Source organism: Rhea americana, unplaced genomic scaffold (assembly GCF_003343005.1).
Source record: "Rhea americana isolate MKP2758 unplaced genomic scaffold, rheAme1 scaffold_330, whole genome shotgun sequence".
Taxonomy (NCBI): Eukaryota; Metazoa; Chordata; class Aves; order Rheiformes; family Rheidae; genus Rhea; species Rhea americana.
The window spans coordinates 95,059-117,874 of record NW_028186458.1 but is presented as its reverse complement, the minus strand read 5'-3'; the positions used below and the strand labels follow the sequence as shown (position 1 = coordinate 117,874).

The window sequence follows — 22,816 nt, the reverse complement described above, 5'->3', positions numbered from 1 at the left end:
CATGTATAAATGTACTTTGTCATCTCTTATCAGCTTCTTGGAGAAGAGAGGGCAAAAAAATGAGTGTGTATGGAAAGGGAGAAACTTTTTCCTCTGTGCCAGTATGTGCCAGCCAAGAGGCACTGTGCTATTCACGTTTTATCGTGTCTTCTTTCTGGAACAGTGTGTTTCAAAGGCTTCCATGCTGCAGAACTCTTTGTTGCTTCGTTATCCAGAGCTGTTGATTTGCTGAGCGAATTCCCTTAATGCAGCTTTCTGTAACTCCAGGGAATTCCCTTTACTTTCCTCTACTGTTCTTCTGCCTTTATCTGAAGAGTAAACGTTTGTCTTTTATGGAGAACTTTGGAGAGAGAAATCCACAGACTATACTCCCTATCTTCCCCAGAAACCGAGTGAGAAGATTTAAGGAATGTATTTTTCTTCCCAGTCGGTAAGAAGAAATAATACCTTCTAGTTTGGGAGATATTATTTTGATGTTGTAGTTTGATTTCTTCCACATGTAGTTACTATTTGTCCTATGAAATCATAGTCTGGACTCCTTGCTCTTAAGTGAGAGGAATAATTGCATAACAAAAAGACAGTAACTGAAGTAAAAGTGGAACCAGGCCTCAGACAGAAATAGATCACTTTGCTTTTTTTAAGACTTTCTCATGAATATTTCCAAATGACATCAACGAAACTGTAGTACTGCAGGAGCTATTTTGGTGAAAGCAATGTATTTCACAGCATTTATGATCTTTCTATTGAGCTTATGGCTTGTGAAATAGAAATCACATCTCACCCCCATTATAATATGACCTAAACAACCTCAAAGAACTGAGGACAGCTCATAAAAAGAGTATCTTATTATTACCCAAAGTAGCTACTTGGCACTGCATTGTTAGCTGTAACKCATTAACAGCCATTGTGATTCCACTTGTTTCTAATCGTGGGGATAATAGAATACACATCTGCTTTGTTTCTCTGGGGTACTTCAGAGATCATTAAATAATGTGTATAAAACAATATATGAGTAAATGCATTAATATAATAGAAGTAGAATTTTAGGACAGCATAAGCAGGGGATTAACATTGCTCTGCAGTGCAATGGTGTTTGCTCTGACTGTATGTTAGATATATTACTGATATACAAATCYAGAAAAAAATATTTTTACCGCTATAGTTGTAAAGTGACTCAGCTATAATTAGAGAGCTATTCTTATTGATGGCATTACACTTACATGGTTCCTGCCAAAGGACTCAGGATACAGCAAAACTGCAGTGTCTACCAGAGGTATACATGTTTCAGAACATTGTATATACCCCTGTATCTTAAAATGACATACTTGGGCTCACTTGACATTTGCTTTTTTTTCAATTCTACTTCTATTTTCTCAATCTCTTCATCCTGATAGAAGAGGGAGAGATGTAAAAAACAGCAGAGTCTGAAAACCTAAAAGCCCTTTGATAAGGATCAGGAAGTAGCCAAACATTTAGGACCCAGATAACACCACACACTCTATACGGAGGAAGTCTGGCGATAGAAGTATTCAGACAATTAACCTTATTTTCCTTGGAAAAGCACTAAAAATACTGTCTCTGCAGCATGCAGTGAAGATTAATTGAAGTCTCTTCACTTCCTTGCAAAGCAGCTGTCAGATTATTAGCTGATATTTGATATCAAGTAAATCAAGATTTCAAAATGGCAATACAAGATTGCTTCCTTCCCCACCCAGAATAGGACTGTTTGCATTGTTTGACATTTCTCTTTGGTCTTTTTTCCCACATTATGGAAGTACAGGGTTTGCCAGCTGAAGGGTAACTAAACTCCCAGTTAGAACTGATATAAAAATTATTTTTAATGTTTAGACTGTAATCTTTTGAATTATGGAGGATTTTGTGAAAATGTTCTCACCAGGGCACATTCTGTTAGTAGAATGTTGCTAATTGCTGAATTTCAAGTGAGGGAAGACCTGATGGGGAAGAAAAAAAGTTTAATATGTTTGTAAGAGCAAAAATAACCGTAATTTCTTTATGTTGTTAATACCTTTTTACAAACTGCATTGCCTTCACCTTTAAACTATTATTCTTAAAATATTATGGCATTGGCTTGCTCAATATGAAGATGTTTCATGGACTGGCAATAGCTAAGTTATCTTCTAAAGGACATCAAGAATCCTAAGGGGAATGAGAGCATCTCAATCCATTTCCTACTGAACTAGCACCTGCTTGACAAAAGCCAATCATCAGAAGATGCCAGCAGACTCCATTACCAATTAGCCATAGCATGCTTGTTGGTAGATTACATGTGAAACAGACTAATTTCCCAAGGTACATTAGGAGATCCTCTATTCATCTCTCGTCAGCCTTAAAGATGCTTCTTATTTTTCCATTGGTAAGAGTTTGGTTTCCACTTTGTCAGAGTTGAAGATATCTAGAATATCACCCAAAAGTAATTTGACCCAGTGCATTTGGAGATCACAGAACTAATATAGGGGTTTAAAGTCCTGTGGGCAGTTCTGGACGTAACACGGTGAGGAGCTCTCTTGGGTTTTATGCGTTTGATTCATTGTGTAATGCAGGTATACTGGTAGAAGCTAAACAGGAAGTTCTCTATAAACACATTGACTTGGATACTAACCAGGGAAAGCTATAAACTCCTCTCTTTCTTTCTTTTTTTTCGAAAAAAAGCTATCTTTTGCAGTCTCTTCTTCCTCTTTATTTTGGTGACAATTAGCAACTGAGGTATGTTCACCCTCAACCTGTTCATGTTCAGTAGATCTTCTTCAGTTTTCAACTTTAGATCAAATAGTGCTATATTCTGTTATATATCCTGCATAATTTTTTGTTTCTTGCCCCAAAGACACTTTTGGTCTTTAACTGGCTGATGTGTTTATTGTTTGTTGAAAACCCTAGCAGCAATCCTGCTATTGAATTCCCCCAATATTTACTTCAGAAATATTATTAGCTCTCACAGATAGCTATTAACACATGCTGCTTGTTTTCATATGGCATGTGAAGTTTCTGGGTTTAGCCTAGCCTTCATGTATATTCCCTGATTTTCAGAGAATRGAGCCTTCTCACTGCTGCTGCCTCATGCATGCTGCAGTTGTTGATCCCAGAAAAGGTGTCTCCAGACTCTTAGGACTTCATGTGCTTTCAGATGGACATGGGCAAACCTTGTAGTCCCACTATGCATTTCTGACCTCTGTAGCTTCCACTTCCTGACTCCAAGCTATCCTCGAGTCTTGGGAGCAGCATCATAATTTCGTGTTTATCTTATCTGACTAGAGGCAAAAGATCCAAGGATGAAAAGAAGCCAGCAACGTCCTTCCATCTCCCCAAGAAGGAAAGATTCTAACCAGGATGGTAAGATTTAATAGGAGGCAGAAGTACCACTGAATCTGTCTGAAATGCCTTCTGTTGCAGGAGCTAGGACACTTCATATTTTTAATATATTTTATTTTTAAATTCTTTTTTTTTTCTTTTTCTGTTGTATTTCTTCATGCTGTCCTCAGAAGTAAGCCAGCCCCGTACTGGCATCTCCTTTGCTCCTTTCAGCATTTCATATAAGGATTCTTATAATAAGTGGCTTTCTGATTTCTCCTCATTTCAGTTGCTGGGTGTTTCCATAGCGAGAATAAGATATTCATCAGCAGATAGCATTTGCTCAGCAAAAATAATGGCTTGGCAGCATCCTGCCCAACAGTGAAACTGGGTGAAACTGCTGCAGCTCCGCTGCTGCAGCTGCCCTAGTGTGAAATAGATACTCTTGTCTGCTTCATTGCTAGGTACCAGAAAATGCTCTAAATGTGAACAACAGAGAAAAGTGAGAAAAAGAAAAAAAAAAAAACTTAATCTTTCGAAACTATCATAAATGAATTTTGATGTTATGATGAGGTAGAAGATTTGCAAGTAAAACTATGCTGTTTCAATTGACTGCGCATATCTTTTAGCCCCAACAGATTATTTTGATATAGTGCTTATGCTTTGTTTTGCCTAACTAAAGCAAAGGCTGGACTAGTGTTATAGGCTGCACCTTTTAATAAAGTCCAAGTATAAAACACTCAGACTGTTGAGCTTAGCTTTTCTGTCAGAAAGAAAAACTAATTACAGATATATAATTAACCTACAGCAGAAGCAGAACACATCTGGTAAATCTTTCCACTGTGTTAGATCTGAGATACCAAGTATGAAATTTCATTTTAGCTTGTTGTCACAGGACTGCTAGACTTCTTAGTATTGTTGCCACATTTTTCTGTTAAGCGGTGTACACCATGCTACTAAGTTATTTGAGCTCCTCCAGAGGTTTGACTGAGCACATGTCAAGATCTCTTCAGCTGTGACGTTATTTTCTATGTCTTCTAGGAGAGGTTTTAGCAAACTTGGACAATACAGAGGAAAGGAGCAAAAGGGGAGTATTTATTCTGTTAAAATTTGAGTGTTTCAAATAATGGGAATTCTCTATCCATTAGCATGTAAATAAATGATTGTTGTGGGTTTGATGAGCCAAAAATAGCTATGGCCCAAGGAGAAAAGCACTTAACAGATTGTTGTGTCTACAACCTGAAATTGTTTTTCTATGCATGTGTGCATGCACAAACACAGCTATGTGCATGCAAATTGCCAAAGAGAAGTCATCTTTAGTGATTTTTGGAAAATCCAGACACATTGAATGGGGGACACTGAGGTCATCAGAAGCTGAAGGAGGGTAAGCTGAAGGAGGGTAACCAGGTATAGATTTGGATTCCTACAGGTTTTTAGTTTTGTGTTTTTTCTTTTTTTGATAGTGCTGTTCTGTCATTTACTAGTATTTTGCATTTGTTTTGATGCTTAATATAAAAATATGTATGTATTAAGATGAAGCTGCACAGGAGTAACAGGTGCTTATCTTTCCTGTTTATAGCTTCTGCTGGGAATCATTATATATAAAAAAATTACAATAGCAATGGAACAAAGTTCAGATAAGTGTGTATYTTTTAAAAACACAGTAATTAGGCATCATCACTTTGAAAACATTCCTAGTACATTGTACTCAGTTTCCTTTTTTTGTTCTTGCATTTTTTAGGGTTTGCTATGAAAACATATAAGTGTAGTTTCATTTGTTTTCGTTAAGACTTTTAACCAGGCAAGAGAACTKCATGGAGATTACAATGACACAGGAGGGAGAATTAGGGGAAAGGAAGGAGTCCCTCACTAATGTAATCTCTCCATCAGTACATAGAGTACATATCTGGTAAGTAAATCTACCACTTGGATCAATGCTGCTGCTGACCCTTTGAGTGAAGACCATTCTTCACATCTCACCAAGGCCTTTCTGCAGACCATGTTTGTTACAACTACATTAATATTTGTATTGCTACTATCAGTCACTATTGAGCATTGCTTTTTTTTTTTTTTTTGTTAGAGAAATACAAGCAAATAGTGATCCCAGAATAGACTGCACAAGTAAAACTAAAAACATCCAAAAACTAAGGGGTGCCTTTCTGTTGGGAATGTGGAGGCATTCTCACTACTACTAACCTTACAGCAGCTATATGAGCTGAATTCTTCCAGTGGTGCTGATTGACTTAGCTCCTAGTGTTACCAAGAAGCCAGGAGATCAGTCTCTGTGATGGAAAGCAAGTCACTACTTTAGGTATTGCTAGGGTGCATGGTGTGGGACTGTGCTCTGTGATTCTAAGGCCATAGCATGCTCTATTACTTCCAGATGTCCTGAAGCTAAAAATAACCTGTGAAATCTCTGAAGCAGAGCCTGGTGCTCAACAGAACCTTGAAATCTGTACAAAGCATCTCAGATGACAGTTCATGCACAATTAATGTGCCTGCATACAACAGAGATTTCCCTGGGAAGTGTCTGAAGCTGGTATGCTCARTGCATGCTGCGTAAATGAAACATGCAGATGCTTATTGCATTTTCTTTTGTCTTTTTAATTTTCTTTAACAATAGAACTTTGCAACCTTTTGATTCCTTCAATAATGGAATGCTAAGTTACTTAATATCAGACTGGACTTTCTAGTATACAGATGTTGAACTTTTAATAATATTACTACTTCTTCATTCACACGTGTGCTTTCTTTCAATTATACTAACCTGCTTCAGACCACACAATTGTTATGTATTCATTAATTTTGGAGGAAAATGCTAATTATTCAAGTGAAGTAATTCAAATGACCTCTAATGGCCACTGAAGTCCAAAGATCAGGTTATTCCTAACTGTGCTACAGTCATGGTAGCAAGATCATTTACTTTCTAATGATTAATTAACAAGAAATTGTACACATATGTTTACAGGCAAAGCACAGTCATTAGGAAGAGTTGCTTTTATGTGTTGTAATTACACGCTGAGTTTATGGAGTCTTTGTCACTCAGCCTGGAAAAAACAGGCAGAATTATAGGAAGATACATTGTTCAGGCATTCCCACTGTTCAGAGTTTTTAAACTCATGCCACAATGGATTGAGGAGGCAGACTGATGAGACTGAAATGGTTTTGTGTTCACTTTACATTGTCTCTTTCAGGATATGGTTGAAATCTTTTTCCAAGACTGTTTGCAAGTACATGTTCTTTCTCTGGCCTTGGTTGCACATGTTCTCTGAAGCCATGGAGGAATTTTTCTTTTTCTCCGTATTCCAAGTTTCTTAGGCCTCTTCCAGAGTCCTGATTAAAGAAAATTATCTTATGTTTGATCAGTCATTTGCTTCCAAGATTAAAAGTATTCTGTCTTAAAGGCTTCTTGCTGTGGGTATTTTTGTTTTCAAAAATGTCGTTCTTATTAGTTGCAATTTTAGTGAAAGCTGGCTCACTGCATTTATTATTATGTCTAAGCATCTCACATGAGTATTCTGACCCTCTTGTTTACAGAACCTTTGCATCCAAGAGCAAGGCTGTGAAAATGCATTAGCTACAAGAGAACTTGTCAAAATCAGGCTGAATAGCAAGAGATACAGTGAGGTGATTTGTGAATCTAGAGATATGTTAACAGTCCTTTGCTCTTGCACAAGACTATATATCTTTTTCCTTTTTTTTCTTTTGTTTTCCTTTTGGTGCTGGTGAGTCGAAAAGGGCAAATAACTCAATAGGCTAGTTTTTGAAATGGCTGGTGTCCTGGTTGGGTAGGGTATGGAAATCTTATAACTGGTCTGAACCATAATGAGCAATTAACATGCTCTGGTGAACCCTTTCCTCACTGCCTGAGCTCCATTTTGCCATCTCCCACCAACCCTGCAGCCACAGACCTACTTTAGGCAGTGGCAGTCATAGCAGGAAATGAGGTTCAGACAAAAATTCTTCTTTCTATTGGTATGGCTTTCATAACAGTCTCACAGCATCACACTGAATTGCAAGCTGAAGGCAGGTGTAGTATTTTTAAAGTATGCAGAACATGAGAGCAGTGTATTAATAAGTTTGTTAAAAATTAGTAGGTGGATACTTTGTGACTGGTATTACTTTCTCCATAGTTTTTTTTATAGTGTAAATATACAAATGTATATGTATGTGTATGTATGTATAGATACACCTTTATCTATATATACGTACATCTCCCCATGGTGAGATATGCAGAAAAAGATATATCAATTTTTAAAACTCATTTAGTTTGAATAATTCTGAAGATATGTACAGATTTTACTTTGCCTACACGTTAATTACATGTTATTTCCTTGACAGTACCTTTTGCAAAGGTATATTTGGGTGAAGATTATATGCTGGGTCTAATTCTGTATTGTGTTGGGTATGGTATAATTTTCTAGGTCTGAGCAAAGTGTGTTTGAAAAACAAGATGAACATCATATCTTCATTTTCAAGTGGCTGTTCAAGGTGCAAGTCACTGGTAAACCAGGTCCCACTGTCTATGCATAGAGTAATAAATTAGGCCCTATTCTAGGGCATAGGCTGAAGCACAAATCCATGAATATTCACCATTTAATTATTAGCATGATCCATGCAGTTCTGGACCTTACTCGGTCTCCCAGACAAATGCCTAGGCATGGTTAGAAGGTTAAGCCCAGACCTTGTCTAGTGAGAAATCTGAATGCAGCTACTTTGTCTTGATGGCTAACACAGATATTTGGAAAGAAAGTTATGCTACAACCAGTTAATTGTCAGCCAGATAATAGTCCCTAATTTATTTTATTAGCAGTAGTGTAGAAGTAGCTGTAGGGGTCCTGCTTTCACCTGTGTATGTTTCAATTAATTTGTACTCACTGTTGATTTCATGCAAGGAGGACTATATTCACTGTATCATAGAATCAGAGTCAGTAAGTTTGGAAGGGACCTCTGGAGATCATCTAGTCCAACCCCCTTGCTCAGCAGGGTCGCCTAGAGACAGGTCTAAGCGACCCTTAGACAGGGTTGCATCTAGGTTGGCCCCAAGCATCTCCAGAGAAGGAGACTCCACTACCCCTCTGGGCAACCTGTTCCAGTGCTCTGTCACTCTCACAGTGAAGAAATTCCCCCTCATGGTCAGGCAGAACTTCCTGTATATTGTCTTGCAGAGGTATATATGCTAGTGGTTTTACCTATTCAACATAGAGATAGTAGGATGAGTGGAAGTAAAACTATTAGATCTTGGAGTTGAGTTTTTGCTTAATTTTGAGCCCAGTTGTCATCTTTTGCCAGTCCTGCATCAGAGCAGCTTGATTTCCTTTAGTCAGTTCCCTCTGGATTTGCCCCTTTGCAAATGAGAGAAGGGACCTGAGTCCTAACCTCAAGGCTGTGTGACTGTATGTCAGCTGTGTGGCTCCCCCATCTCACAGTAGGCATAAAGGTAAAAAGAGGAGCAAGTCGCTCTGTGAGGAACATGCATACTTAAGAGAGTATTAATGAATGGAGGGGCAAAAGTTTTAAAATCTGTATAAATAATGCCTTACGAAGCTCTTCAATCACATCTGCTCTTGCAAGGAAAAGCTCTGCTTTATGCTTCAGTTGAGGAGTAAAGAGTTAGATTTTTTTTGCTTGTCCTTCAGGGTATGTCTCTGGCACAAGAACATGACTTTATTTGTAATGCAGTGTTGTAGACCATCCTTTCTGTCTGATCCAGAGGTGATTGTTGTACACACCAGTAACAGAGCTTTACCCTTAAAGCAACTTTTGTACTTGTGTCTACAGAGGTGCTTGGTGTGATTCCTGGCTGGATGCTCCAAAAAGGTCTTTTTCACATTATAGTCAGAGATGAGTCAGCATCAGTGAGGTGCACACTCTTGCAAAGATGCTGTGCCCAGTATCTTAGCTGGCATCCATGATTACTTGCCTGCTCTGGTCTAGTGCCTAAGCCACTAAAACTATAAAACTATAATTATTAATAATTATTAATTAATAATTATCCTAATTATTAATTATCTTAATTATCAAAAAGATAATTAATCACTTGAGCATGGGTTTCAGAAAGCCCAGGTGTGGGCCTTTCTACGCAATCCACTAACTTTCTCATCTCCAGTGCAATAGACCCCCTGGCTGTGAAATAGCCTTCATCTGTCTCTATGGATAGGGGTTGGCTCACTGGAGACAGCTGCAGATGATAGTTCAGACTGCATATTTTTCTGTTGCCAAATGCTTAATCCCTTGCAGTTTAATCTACGCTGGATGTTTAACAATTTCCCAGCCAACTGTTTATTGCTTAAAAAAATATCGAGAGAAACTTCTGCAGGAAACATAATTTTTCTTTCTTTGATCGAGTGTAAAAACATAAAGGATTATCTATAGTCCTTTGTAATTGATAAGGAGACACCCAAAATTTCAAAAGGCCTTGGAACATACCCATCGACCTTAAAAATCTTCTGGTTACTTAAAATCTCCATAGCTTCTTTAATGCATTCTTTACAAAGGCCAAACAAAATCTATTACAATCAGAAAAATAAATCCTATTTAAAAATCACTCTCTTAAAATATCAATAAAAAGATGATTCTCAAAATAAAAATTACAGTGTTCCTTGACTGATTTGAAAGGAAAATACCTTAGCAGTCTTTGTGAGGGTATATCCTGAGTACAAATTTGAATCAGCTTTTGAACTGGAAGCTAGTAAAAACTATTTTAAATCTGCTAGGACAGTAGAGTTTCAGGAGTCTCTCTGAATGTAGTAGCTTACAGCATTGTTGCTTTTATTCGTGTCGTGATCTGAACACATCCATTTGTTTATGCTGAGAAACAGATATGCAGATGCTCTCTACTGATAAGTAGCATAACATCAACTGGGTGCCAAGAGTGTTGTGTTTTTAAAGTTAACACTTAGGAAAGCAAAATGGAAGTAGTGTAAGGAGCTATGAATCTGATCCCATAAAAAGCAACTACCTCATTCATGGATTTTTATTGCAGATGAGACCCTGAGCAATCTGGTCTCACTCTGAAGCTAGATCTGCTAACTATATGCTGCCTGACATGGCCTGTTTTATTTTCTGAATAGAAAATAAAAAGGATATGTTCCTTCTTACCTTTTCTTCTAACTATACAAATTTAAGTTGATAAACGGGAGAAGATCAGATTCCCTTTGAAGTTTTGTTTTGTATGGCTGTGTTTGGTGCTTCTATTATCATCATATAGGAACAGTTTTGAAGATGCAGTACTTTTCCTGACTTTTTGGAGGCAAACTTTTTAAATGGCCTTAGATTACATGGGGAAAAACTATCAGTTAGGCTTTCAGAGAATTGCTTGTGCAGCCCTTGCCAATAATACTTAATGAAATCTGTTTGCAGAGGTAATTTTAGGGATATTTTTAAAGGAGTGTGATTTTTATTTTTTACTCTTCTAAAAGGCATTGAATATCTAGCCGTGTGAAGTCCCATTTGGGTAACTCAAACAGAGATCCCAAATGCAACAACATAATAAATTGATATCCATATTTGGAAATCTTAAGAGCTATTTTTGCTGTAGTGTTTGTACATATTTGTGTTGTAATGCAAAGAGCTAATGTAGAGTGATACAGGTTGAAAATGTTCTGTGCTATTGAAGTGTAAGAAGACTTCCTGTTAAAAACTGTGGTAATCTCCAAGTCTGTAGTACAAAGTACTTTATAAAGGTACCATATTGCTAGCAGAATATGAGAATATGAGAGTACACAGATGAGTAGTATCATGAAATATTAATCAGATACTGTAATATGAATAAAGTAGCTAAACTACACTGAGATTAGGTTAGTCTTAACTGATTTTCTAAAAATGAGATCAAAGCAATGTACACCATGACTATAAACTGTCTTACATTTCATCTCTTTGTTTCTTTATGTTCAGTAGAACGGTTATTGCCCCTGGCGACTAAGGACTTCTCTCATTACTTTGTATGTCTACTTGGCAGGGCATGTGACATAACAGATTTCTTAAATGTTTGGTCACCTCCACCCTGCTCTGTATTCTTTTAGACTCATAGATACTTTCAAACATTTCCATATTCTGCAAATTTCTGTCATCAATATCTGTCATTTTTACCAACCTGAATGAGATGTGACATTTAGCTATTATAAATAAGTTAATTATCTAATAATTTAATCTGTTTATCTAGCTTCCCAAGTGGCCAGCTCTTTGATAGAACAAGTTTTAATAGGCCCTTTTATCATTAAAAGTGTGATCTAGGCCATACCTTAAAGTAGGCTAAAACCAGAATTCACTAAGCCCAGCTATTAAATTGTAAAATGGCATTCTTCAGAAGTATTTCTGATTGACCTACTTTCTAAACTGGATGATACACCTGATGATTCGTTATGAATTTCTTTCAAAGTTGGGATTTTCATTTGTTTGATATGTACTGCAGTCCCTGGTATTACTGGGAAACCAGCAATATTTTGATAGGCTTGAGTCCCTCATTTATATGTCTAGGTTACAGCCCATTGGAAATACACATTTATTTTTTCCATATAGTCCTATTATGACCGTGAAAACTGGCAGATTAGTAGGAGTGGAAACTCGGGTCTGGGTAGATGCATCAGCTATAGAACCAGACGATGACAGCTCATTGACACAGACTGCAGATCACTTTCATTGCTGTAGGTGCTAATGGTTTTGAAAAAATGGAAAAATCCTACACTTCTGTTTCTGTGCATTTGTGTTTCTGGCACTGCAGAACTAATGTTCAATGGACTCTGAAGCTTCTACAGGAGGAAGAGAAGCTTTGCTGGGATACCTGCAGATCATTCTCACAATCCCTGAGCATCTGACTGAAAGGGTCCAACCTTCTTCTTTCTTTTGTTTCAAATTTTTTAGACTTGCTTCAGAACATTTATTCATATTTTACATGAGCCTTTCCCTTGTAATGGAGGCAATCTAGTTCATGCATGCTGTGATTTTTACAACGCTTTGAAGACAGTGGGTTTTTTTTTTATTATTTATTTTTTTCCCCTTCAGCTAGTCTAACAGAGAAAGGGGCTATTCTGGGAGAATTCAGTCCAGTCTTGCTTGGCATTTAATTGACTGAGAGTGTGACTTGGGATGGCTGGAGACATGTAGGCCTGAAACCACTGCACCTAATTATAATACTTAAGTAGGACACTCCATGTGGGAGTCTAGACATGCCTGCCCCATTATATAAGTCGATGGAAGAGGCCAAGGATCTCCAGAGAGCAGTTCAGTGAACCTAAAATCTCTCCATGGACCATCAGGAAAGCATATGACTTGTAAGCTGCTAAGCTAGGCACCTCAATTAAGTTCTCAGAGTTAAGTGAGATGAATTTGGACCTTAACATCTGGTTACGTATGATGGCCTACACAGGAGCATGGTATTGCAGTGTTCCAGAGCAATACCACGGCACTGTATCTGCTATGTAGAAGAGTTTTCTCCATGGGTTTATCACAAGTCAAAGACAACAGGAAAAGACTGAAAACAATTTGCAAAGTGATGACTGACGAGAAATGGAAACATCTGTCACAGTGGAGTTAGTGTGATCTAGCATTGCATTTGTAATGTCTGTTAGATCTGTTTCTGTTTCCTTTTGTACTACTGACCTAGTCTGTAAACTTACAGCAATCATGCCATTTCTTCATGGCTTCCACTTCATAGTCTATGAGATAAATGCTGTTCAACACTGCAGGAAGGATCTTCTGCTAGCAGTCTTGGACGGCATAAGCTGCAGTCTAAATTACGACTTCTAGATCAACTATAGCATAATGTGGAAGATGAAGCTGAACTTCATTTTTAAGCTTGTCAGATTAACTTATTTCTTTCTTGTGGTTTATGTTCATAATAAATACTTGGAAAAAAAAACGTCTTTAAAGTTGCCATTAACTGACCTAATGTAAACTGCTTTAGCTGACATAGTGGGAAATGCAATCTCAGACTATCAATCCTAAATAACCAGTCTGTGTCTTGACTCAAAGTTCATGGCCTTTATAGCCTTATTTCTGCATCTTCTCAGGTACCTCCTTTAGGAAGTTAAAGGAAGAACACAGCAAGAGAGCACAATGTCTTCAGTTTCAGCTTATTACAATGGAAAGACCGTACTTATCACAGGAGCTACAGGTTTCATGGGCAAAGTACTGGTGGAAAAGTTACTGCGCTCTAGCCCTGAAGTGAAAGTTGTTTATATACTTGTAAGGCCAAAGGCTGGACAGTCAATGCAAGAGAGAGTGGCAAATATGTTGAAATGCAAGGTAAGTTTGCATATTTTATTCTAGACTCTAAATGGAAATCTGTTTAGTTGGGTGCAGCAGAGAACTTTTTGTTATATTCTATACATAAAGAACAAAATACTTTCTTGTGCTTTAACCTCTCTATATTTTTTTTGTTTCTAAAGACAGAGAAAGAATTGCGCGTGAATGAACTCGAATCTGTCTCATTTTGATAGTGATGCAGGATTTAAAACTGTAATGATGTAATTTGTTTTCTTCTTTTCCACATTGCTGTTTGTTGAGGACTCATTTTTTCAAATACATATTTCCATAAATGTGGCAAGACTCTTATAAAATTGCTGATAATATAGGTGTTCTGTGTTCAGATGGTTAACACCAATTTTTACCAAAAGCCTTTGTTGCAAGAAGGGTAGCATTTTGCTTTCATTAACTACTTTTTCTCCCTACCCGTTTCAAAAATTAATGTTCAAAAGTTAGCATTCAAAAATAAAGTTGAGTGTGAGCCTGTCACATTCTACTCCTTACCCTTGTCAGGGTGTGAAACAAGCACACTGCATAAACTGTGGTACTTATTTCAAAAGACGAGACTGAGTGACAGTCTATTGTGGGATATGCTTTGCTGCAGTACAGTAGGACATCTGCTGTCTTTTGATACCAGGTACAGTTTAAACTCATTTATGAAATGCTAAAATAGTCTTGCATTTGAGCAAGATGTTTTTCAAACCTGTCTGCAGTGGATCATGTAGGTCAGTGCAGTTCATTGAAGACAAGACCCATATGTCTTCCACGTGCACTTGTTTCTTTTGGGCTTTTGGCTTGCTGCCCCAGTGAAGAAAACCAAATATCTAGCCAGAGAAGGACGTCAAAGCCTCTTGCTACATTGAACATGAAGGCTTGTAATGAGGCACTGGTAGAGCAGTTATCTAGTGTGGCCTTAATCTGAGGACCTAGAGAGCTTAGACCACTGGTAAGGTCATGAACTTGCTCAGACCCCTTCAAGTTTGTTAAGTATCAGAGATCAAGCTGAAGTTCCTGCTGATCAGAATTTGCACATAGACAATGTATCTGGCTCTACAAAGCAAGGACTTTCTTGGAATTAATTTGAGAGAAGGCAGCATATCTTTGGAGTGTTGGTTTGAAACTGTGAATGAGACTTGACTATCTGGAAAAGTGTTCCCTCTAGTTCTATGGGAATTAGAAATAAAACAGGACTATAGATAACATGCTTAAGAAACAAACAGGGCTGGAAGAGAAGGTAAGTAAGGCTGAGAGAAGGTGTAGATTATTTCTGCTACTGTCCTGAGACAGCAAGCTAGAAAAATCTTTTAAATATACCTATAAGCAGAGTTTAATTTTTGTGTTTTTAATAGAGGGTATGTTCTTTCCCTATTTAGGAAAACTTTCACATTAATAAGTGATATAAAAGGAACTATCTCATTGGCTGGTTTATCTAAGACTGACTAGTGCAATTTTTTTGCGTTACTTTCCTTTCAATTAACATTGTTCAACTGTTTATACATCTTTCATCACTGAAGACCATGGGTAGTGGTTTTCGTCACCAAACAGTGAAATCTGAAATGTGTTGTGTTCGCATGTTTTTTTTTTGCTTTTCTATCACTAAGAAAATGAATAACTAAACTATTTTTCAAGACTTCTAAAGCTTTGTTTTTATTGTTTGCATAAATCATTCAAGTACCTCCAAGAGGAAGGTGGATTTGTACTCTAGAATTTCTCATTTTCACATCCTAAAAAGAAAGTTTCCCAGGAACCAGAGGAATAGATAAAAACAGACTGCCAGATTCTAAATATTCTATAGAAACAGATGAAAATAGTAGTTGGCATGAAATAAGACGAAAATAAAAAAGCAGATTGACAGGAATTATTTGCATTCTAAAATGCTTAGGGTCTTCAAGTTCTCCTCTAGATTTTTAGTAGTCTTTGCAGTATTTTGAAGGAAACTGCCTATTGTTTTTGATCTGTCCTCATATATCTTTTTGCACAATCTGTGAAATTTGAGTGGTTTCTATAATTATATCTACAGGGGTTTGAACTTTGAAGCAACACATTTGTAAACTGTCCTGTTCATAGTGTGTACATGGAAATAGGGCAGAAAGAAAAAATTGTAAATAGTGAAAGGGCAATGCAGTATGAAGGAACAGTTTATTAAATTGGAATTTTTCAAATTCTAGTCGACCATGAAGAATGAAATCAAAAAATAATTTGGACATAAATCAGAATCCTTTCACTGTCTTCTGGAGTAGCTGCGCAGATGGCATTGAAATGTAATATAAAACTGATTTTTCTCAGATCTTGTAAAACTAGTTGAACATGAAACTGCATTAATACAAGATGTTTAATAAGCAGATACTTAATTTTCTCTGTATCAAATGTAAATTGAAAGGGTACATGGAGGAATGTGTGGAACATAGTAACCTTGCCTGTTTGTGAAAAGAGATGTTCTGTTTTCCAGCAGTGGCTTCCCAAGGGAATCAAGCCATCACCCTATGTTTAATGAAATATCATGTCTGGATAGGGCAGAGCACAGCTGTCACACAAAAAACACATTTCAGTATTAACTTCATCATAAATGTCTGTAGATATGGATCACAGCGCAAAGCTTGGTAACACTGTTTCATGCATTAGGTTCTGGGATGCGTATATTCATCACAGGTAGGAAAAAACATCAGCAAACTTTCTTGTTTATGTTATCTTTAATCCTCCATGTCCAGAAACAGGCAGGAATACTTGCAGGATTTCATCTCAAATTCTCTCAAGAGCAGTTACCAGGATAACACTGAGTCACTGATTGTGTTTTTTCAGTGAGAACAGAGCTTTTTCTGTGCCCTGTATACAGCAAAACAAGGCTGCTGCCAAGCTGTTTCTCAGGTCTGTTTATTCCATGCTCAAAATTAAAAGATTGATCAGAATGGGGAGTGGAAGTGAGCCTGGTCATTGTCCTTGATAGTTGTCCTTGATAGATTGTGAGGCTGCCAAAAATGAGGAGGCAATTTTTTGGGGTGTACCCAGAAATACTGTCAAATTTTACTACTTTTTAAGGTAGTCGACTATAGTTTATCCTTATGCTGCCAAAAGTTCCAGTGAATAGTACAGACAGTTTCTCTCTTTGGCCTCTCTCCTACCAAAGAGAAACATGCATTATGACGAAAATGGGCATGGAAAACTGAACTGAACTATCTCATCATGTAGCAGCATTATCAGAAACCTTTGCCTCATTGTTATTCCCTTGTTAAGTACAACAAGTTTATACAGTAAGACTTCTTTCTATCTGTTAGCCCTATATATTTAGGCAAACAATGCCAAATTTCTCTTTTTCCACCTCCCTCCACCATCGCTTTTCCCCACTCCCTCACTTGTGCATCTTTCTCGTAATTAGTGAAGATTCCCTATGCCAAACCAGTGTAGTTGTATTACCACTGCAATGGCATCCCCAAATCACTGTAGTCATTGTAGCAGCCTATGTGTCAGTATCTGGAATGCAGAAATGAATTTTGGTGGTGGAATGGGTGATGGAATTTTGGTGATGGTGTCAGTAAGACACATAACCATGCCTACCAGTAGGATAATAGACAATCTGAGAAGCATAAAAGTCCACCTTATGATCTATCAGCATAAGCAGATCTGGACTTCCTACACCTTCTTTCTCTGCTATTGCCCTTGCACTGCTGTCAGCACAAACAGCATGCTGTAAAAAGGTTGGAAGTGCAAGAAGTGCAACAGGTGGAAATGGCAAGATATTTTCCCAATTTGTTTTTCTTTTATATGAATATGCACATGTTGGAGGAGAAATCATGAAAAGAGGAAGGTCAAAAGAAATGTGGTGTTTTGACTTGTGTCCTCCATTGCATCAGTCAGATGAATTCACGCTGCAATCAGCTGAGGAGGAAAGTGTCTTTGTATGACTGAGGCAATTGCTTTATAAGCTATGTCCCAGAAAAAATCAGCTCATCTTATAGTTTCATAATCACAGTGCAGTTTCCAATATTTAATAGTGTGCATGAATGCTGCACAATAATTTAGAATTTCTCTATACATTGCATAAGTTGTTCAGAGATGCATTAAAGGTTACAGCTTTAGAACAAACTCTAAATCATCTTTACTGTACATATTTTGTTTCAAAGACATGTGACTAGTGACAATAAATAATAATAATCACCGTTTTCTATTTATATAATGTATTTCTTTGCTAAGAATTTCCAGTGTGTCTGGTGAGTCTGAGTCATTTGGGGGCCCTTTTGCAGACTGATTCCCTTTGGGATATTTGAAATCAGAAGTCTATAAAAGAAGCACCCCAGATGAGCAGTCACTTTGAAAACATTGGTCAACTTTCGTATTTGAAAATGTTTGCTGCGTCCATACTCAATGGTACCTCTTTTAATTTTAATTTAATTTTAATTATGTGGTCAGTATTGAAAGACCACAAACTTGTTCTGCATTGTCTGTGTGTGTAGAAATGTAGACATGAAACAAAATATTGAGAGGTGGCTATATGTCATCCTCAGAAGATGAACCCTCCTTTTTTATTATTTTTATAAAGCTGGAGAGGAAACACTGGTGACAGGAATGGAATACAATTTAGACATTCATGATCAGAGAGAGGAAACAGTCAAAGAATGAGCCTGTGGTATTGTTAAAGAAAGGACTTTTGTTTTGGTTATGAGAAGGTACAATGAATGTCAAGACATCCAAAAGAGATATCAGCCAAATTCAATGATGGCATAGAGAGGGAGGGAGAGAGAGAGAGAAACAGGTCAAGAACAGAAGAGTAAAGGCATATTGCAGAATGTGACAGCACAGGAAATGTTGGAAATGGAGGGGAAAAGAAAGTACTGATGCAGAAGATAAAAGGACTAGTAAAAGGCTGCAGGAGTATGAAAGGTTAAAGATTATGACAAAACGTAGGAAAAAAGATATGATCAGATAGTGTTTTCCTGGATAATTTCTCCTAAGATTTCCTCAATATATTAATCGTCATTGAGCTTTTAGGAGCATGGAAGCAGAGTTTGTAGGAATTATACAAGATATTCTGGAGAAGAAGGCTCTTGTCTCTCACTCAGGTGTTACTTCTTTTTTTTTTTTTTTTTTTTTTGTGTGGTCATTTATTGAAAAGGCAAAGTGATTTGTGGATGAATCTAAAGAGAGGCAGTTCTTCACCTCTCAATCTTAATTGTGTTGTAAAACAGAAGAGATTAAGCCACTATCCTCTCTGTTCTCTCTGCACTTTTCAAAAGTTATGCAGAACTAATATTTTATTTTGCAGAACAAACTCTTTCTGAAGCTCTAATCTCTTCTTTTTCTTTTTGGCCAGTTAAACTGTCCATTTTTCTCTTCCTCTATGTGTCTGTCACATATGCATACATCTGTGTGGTCTCAGTAATTCTCTGTTCCTCCCAGTCACTACTATCAAGGGTCCAAAAGAGATACCATTCTCCTATTACAAGGGGAAAATAAAATGTCTTTCTTTTCTTCTAATTAAGACCAATCTTTGACACTGTCACAGTGCAGTTGCTATTCCCAGAAAAAAATCGTCACCTATTTTATCAGTAGTGAGTATTACAAAGGACACTGCAGAGATTTTACTRTTTCAAGAATACTTGTATTCACTGCAGTTTGAGCGTTTCAGCTCATTCTTTTTTTTATGAACCTGAAAATGTAAGTCTCCTTCCTTCCTAGCTTGTTTTTGTGTGCCTGTCTCTGTACTTTTTCCTTGTAAGATTAACATTTGGGCTGTGCTGCTGGCAGTGAAATGTTCTGTGTATGATTTTAGAAGGTTAATCAGTTGTGAAGTACTTCCTTTGGAGTAGAAAAGCCCTTCTATTAAATCTGTCTTTCAAAACACTTTACAGATTCTTTAACAGTAGCAACAGAGTCAAAAAAAAGACTGTTACTAAGAGTACCAGAGTATCATATATATCACGTATATATCGTACAATATTTTTGTATTTATATGTATTTGAAGCACAAATGAACTAGGGTGGTTCACATTTATTTTGTGAATTAAAATATTTTGGTGTCAAAACACATCAAATTCCTCATTTGTCACCCCAAAAGCAATTACAGGTTTTGATGACTTGACTTCCCCTGTGCCCAGTTGTCTTCAAATTACTTTTGTGGTTTGTAAGCTTGGAAGAAGCTTACTGAAGCTTCCAGTTAAATAAAGGTGATCTAAACAGAAGCATATTCAGGAGAAAATATAGGTCTTCAAATATAAACTTGCATGAGAAAACCCTCTAACTGATTCTGTTTTGGAATGCAGTAAACTAATAGAAGACTGGAAAGAAAGGAAAAATCTGTGTTTCATGTTAAGATATCCAGCACAAATTTCAATATTTGTATTCTTCTGTTGAATTTGTAAAGATTACATGGTTAATTTTATGAAGTTCTTTGAGAGTACTGATGGTCAGTGATCTCATTTTATCAGAAGAACATTATAGTCAAGTTTCTTATGCAGTAGATACAAAATTGTGCACTGCAGTCCAGTTAATATACACATTTGTATATATACAAATGCACACATAGGCATAAAGGCACCATCTTTCAAGCTAGCCATTTTTGTTTAGTGGTGGATATGCTAAAGGATTAGTGTGTTAATAGTGATGATGTGTACAGGGAACAATTCTGATAGCAAATAAAGGACAAAATAAGGAAGAGTCCAACCCTTGAAATAAATGAACAGATAGTAAGTTTAGAATGATGCAATTACAAAAAATATTCAAAAGTAAGATGTTCTCATCAGTAACAGCATGGAGGTTCCAGTCATGTTGTGTTTGCTACTCTACATAAAATTAAATGCATTTTTAATTCTTAATAAGTAGTTATATTTTGGGACCTTGTAGCCACCAAATACTTCTTGACATCTTTTCTTTAATGTGCAAGATATCTTACAAAGAAAGAGGGAATCTTACCAGGGAGTTAAATTAAGATTGCAGTTCATAGGATATTCATAATTTTGCTTGAATTTGCATTTATGTGTAAGTGCTTTCTGATGTGCAGCCATGGCCCAGTTCCTGAAATCAGTGGAATTTCTCTTAGTATCTTCATTTGACTTTTATTGACTTTCTCATCAGGGCTAGATCTTGGGTTTTAAAGAGAAGATGGGTCCAAATAAGTAACTTCAGTTGTCTTTTCAATTATACACCGATATATTGGATTTGCTTTTTGTTCTGGATTTTTCATTTCTTAGTAGAAAAAAAAAGTGTGTTTGATTTTACTGCCAGTATTTCAACTGTAGATAAGATCATTTTAAACATAGTAAGAACTGTTTGATACAGGAATGAAAATGCAGTACATCACTCTTCTATACCTAGGAAAGCAACACTGTCTGATTCCAGCATGAAGACCTAGGAGCATTATCAGAGTAGACAGTCTCTGGGCATGGCAGGAATCAAAAACATGCAGCAACACTTGTATTAGTACTACTGACTCTCAGTCTCTTCTTTTGCCCATGTGATTTTGTTCAGTAGTGTGATCTTAAGCCCGGGTGTTTGTAAATATCTGTAAATCTGTTCCTGCTCTGTATATCTAACGGGACCTGAGTTCACGGATCCCTTTTCTCTGAGTGTCCTGATAAGCACTCAAAACCATCAGTATTTCCTAAGGATAGCTTTCTGGCAGGGAGTGGAACTAATAAGTAGGAGGTAGAAATAGTATCCTAGTATTAGACTGTTGCAGGTAAATAAGGGAAGGTTTAGATTTTCTAATATACAAAATTCACTTTTTTGCCAGCCAGAGATCTCTCCATCCAGGCATTCCTCCCTTTTTGGATGTTAGTCTTCTTGCCAGCAGAAAGAGTATCCTCAGCTGTGAAAATCAAGGAGATGGGACAGTGTGCATTGGAGAGGTAGGAGAAATGTAACGGGGGAGAGGAAGGGCAAAGAGTTCGGTGTGGCGTTTGCAAGGGGTACAGGAAAAGTAGAAAGAGTGAGCAGAGAAAAGTTCGACTTCTTAGGCTTGAATTTACATCAGTAGCGTAAATTAGAGCTAATTATGAGCAGCTTTTGCTGGCATTAAGAGCCTTGCGGCAACATCATTAGAGAAGTCCTGTTGTAACCCTTGGATTTCTTCTGTTTTCCTGTTTTACTTCAGCATATATAAAAGCTGACCTTTTAGGCAGCTGCATAGCATGTTTTGTGTTCAGAATTTTGCCAAATGACAGATTCACAAATGAAGCCTCCAGTTAACGTGTCTTTAAACAATGTTTGTCGTTTCACTGGAGTCTGTGACTTGGTTCTTAACTTGCGTGAATTGTTGCACTTCAGCCTGATTCTGAACACAAATGGAGCTACTCATGTATTAAAACTTATACACAGATTGAAGTTCTCTGCCTTACAGCTGATCTTAGGCAGATTCTGTTGAGAACATCGTGGCCTAAAAGTCATAGTTAAGAACAGAGATTTATCATTTTCCTGAAAGGCATAGGTAATGGAGTCAGCACCCGCAGAGCAGAATTTTCTATTTAGTCATTCAGCAAAATTTAGAATTAAGTTGTGTTTTATCCTTCATGTCTGCTTTTGTTACATCCAATTTTTCCTAAGAAAAATTAATTCCTTCTTATTCCCTCCAATTTTTCTTAGTGAAAGATTTTCTGTTTTCTTAAAAGTAACCCTAGCCATCCTTACTTGTGACTTCTGTTGTCTGATGGATGCTAAAATCAATTTTATGCCAGAAGACCTTGCAAAATAAAAAAGTTTGCTGTAAGCAGAATATGAAGTTTAAAAAAAACAAAGTCAGTCACTAGAACTACAGAATTTACCAAAAGTCAGCGGTCAGGTTTTTTGCAACAGTATATTTGAGGTCTGCATTGATGATTCCCATAACTTTTATTTATCTGTGCCCAATTGCACTAAGATACAAAGTTTAAATGCAGGCGCAGTGTTTGGTGTGCTGGTATCCAGCTCAAACTTTTAGGCACTTTTGCAATATAGATAGCAAATAATAACAAAACCAAACAACAGGACGTCATTTGTTTAAAAGTCAAGCAAACCCTTGATACCTGCTGTGTGTGTACATTTAATCTGTATTATGTGTTCTCTTCACATCTCTCATCTGCTTTGCCAGTTGTCTCCTTTTATTTACATTTTGTCTTAAAACTGGGGTTTCAGAGCTTAGAACAGGGGAACGATCCCTTCCTTTAAATTTGTATCTGCAAAACTTTAAATTCTATGTTCAAGTCTTCATAATACTACCAAGCCTAGTAAAACAGGAACCTGAATCTCAGTCTAATCGAGGCATTACAGGAACACAAATAATATATTTTTGGTGAACAGTC

General features: G+C 37.0%; 1 protein-coding gene across 7 annotated transcripts in view; it reads left to right on the top strand.

Moving 5' to 3' along the window:
• FAR2 (fatty acyl-CoA reductase 2) overlaps window positions 1-22,816 on the top strand; it is a 140,613-nt gene that overhangs the window by 51,742 nt on the left and 66,055 nt on the right. For 6 of the 7 annotated variants that reach the window (XM_085311068.1, XM_085311069.1, XM_085311071.1 and 3 more), the window contains one exon: window positions 13,317-13,551. In XM_085311068.1, coding sequence (XP_085167194.1) covers window positions 13,363-13,551 — 189 coding nt within the window. In that variant the 5' untranslated portion in view covers window positions 13,317-13,362. Of the gene's footprint in view, window positions 1-5,163; window positions 5,216-13,316; window positions 13,552-22,816 lie in introns of those variants that run through there. The other variant, XM_085311072.1, reaches the window with a different exon arrangement.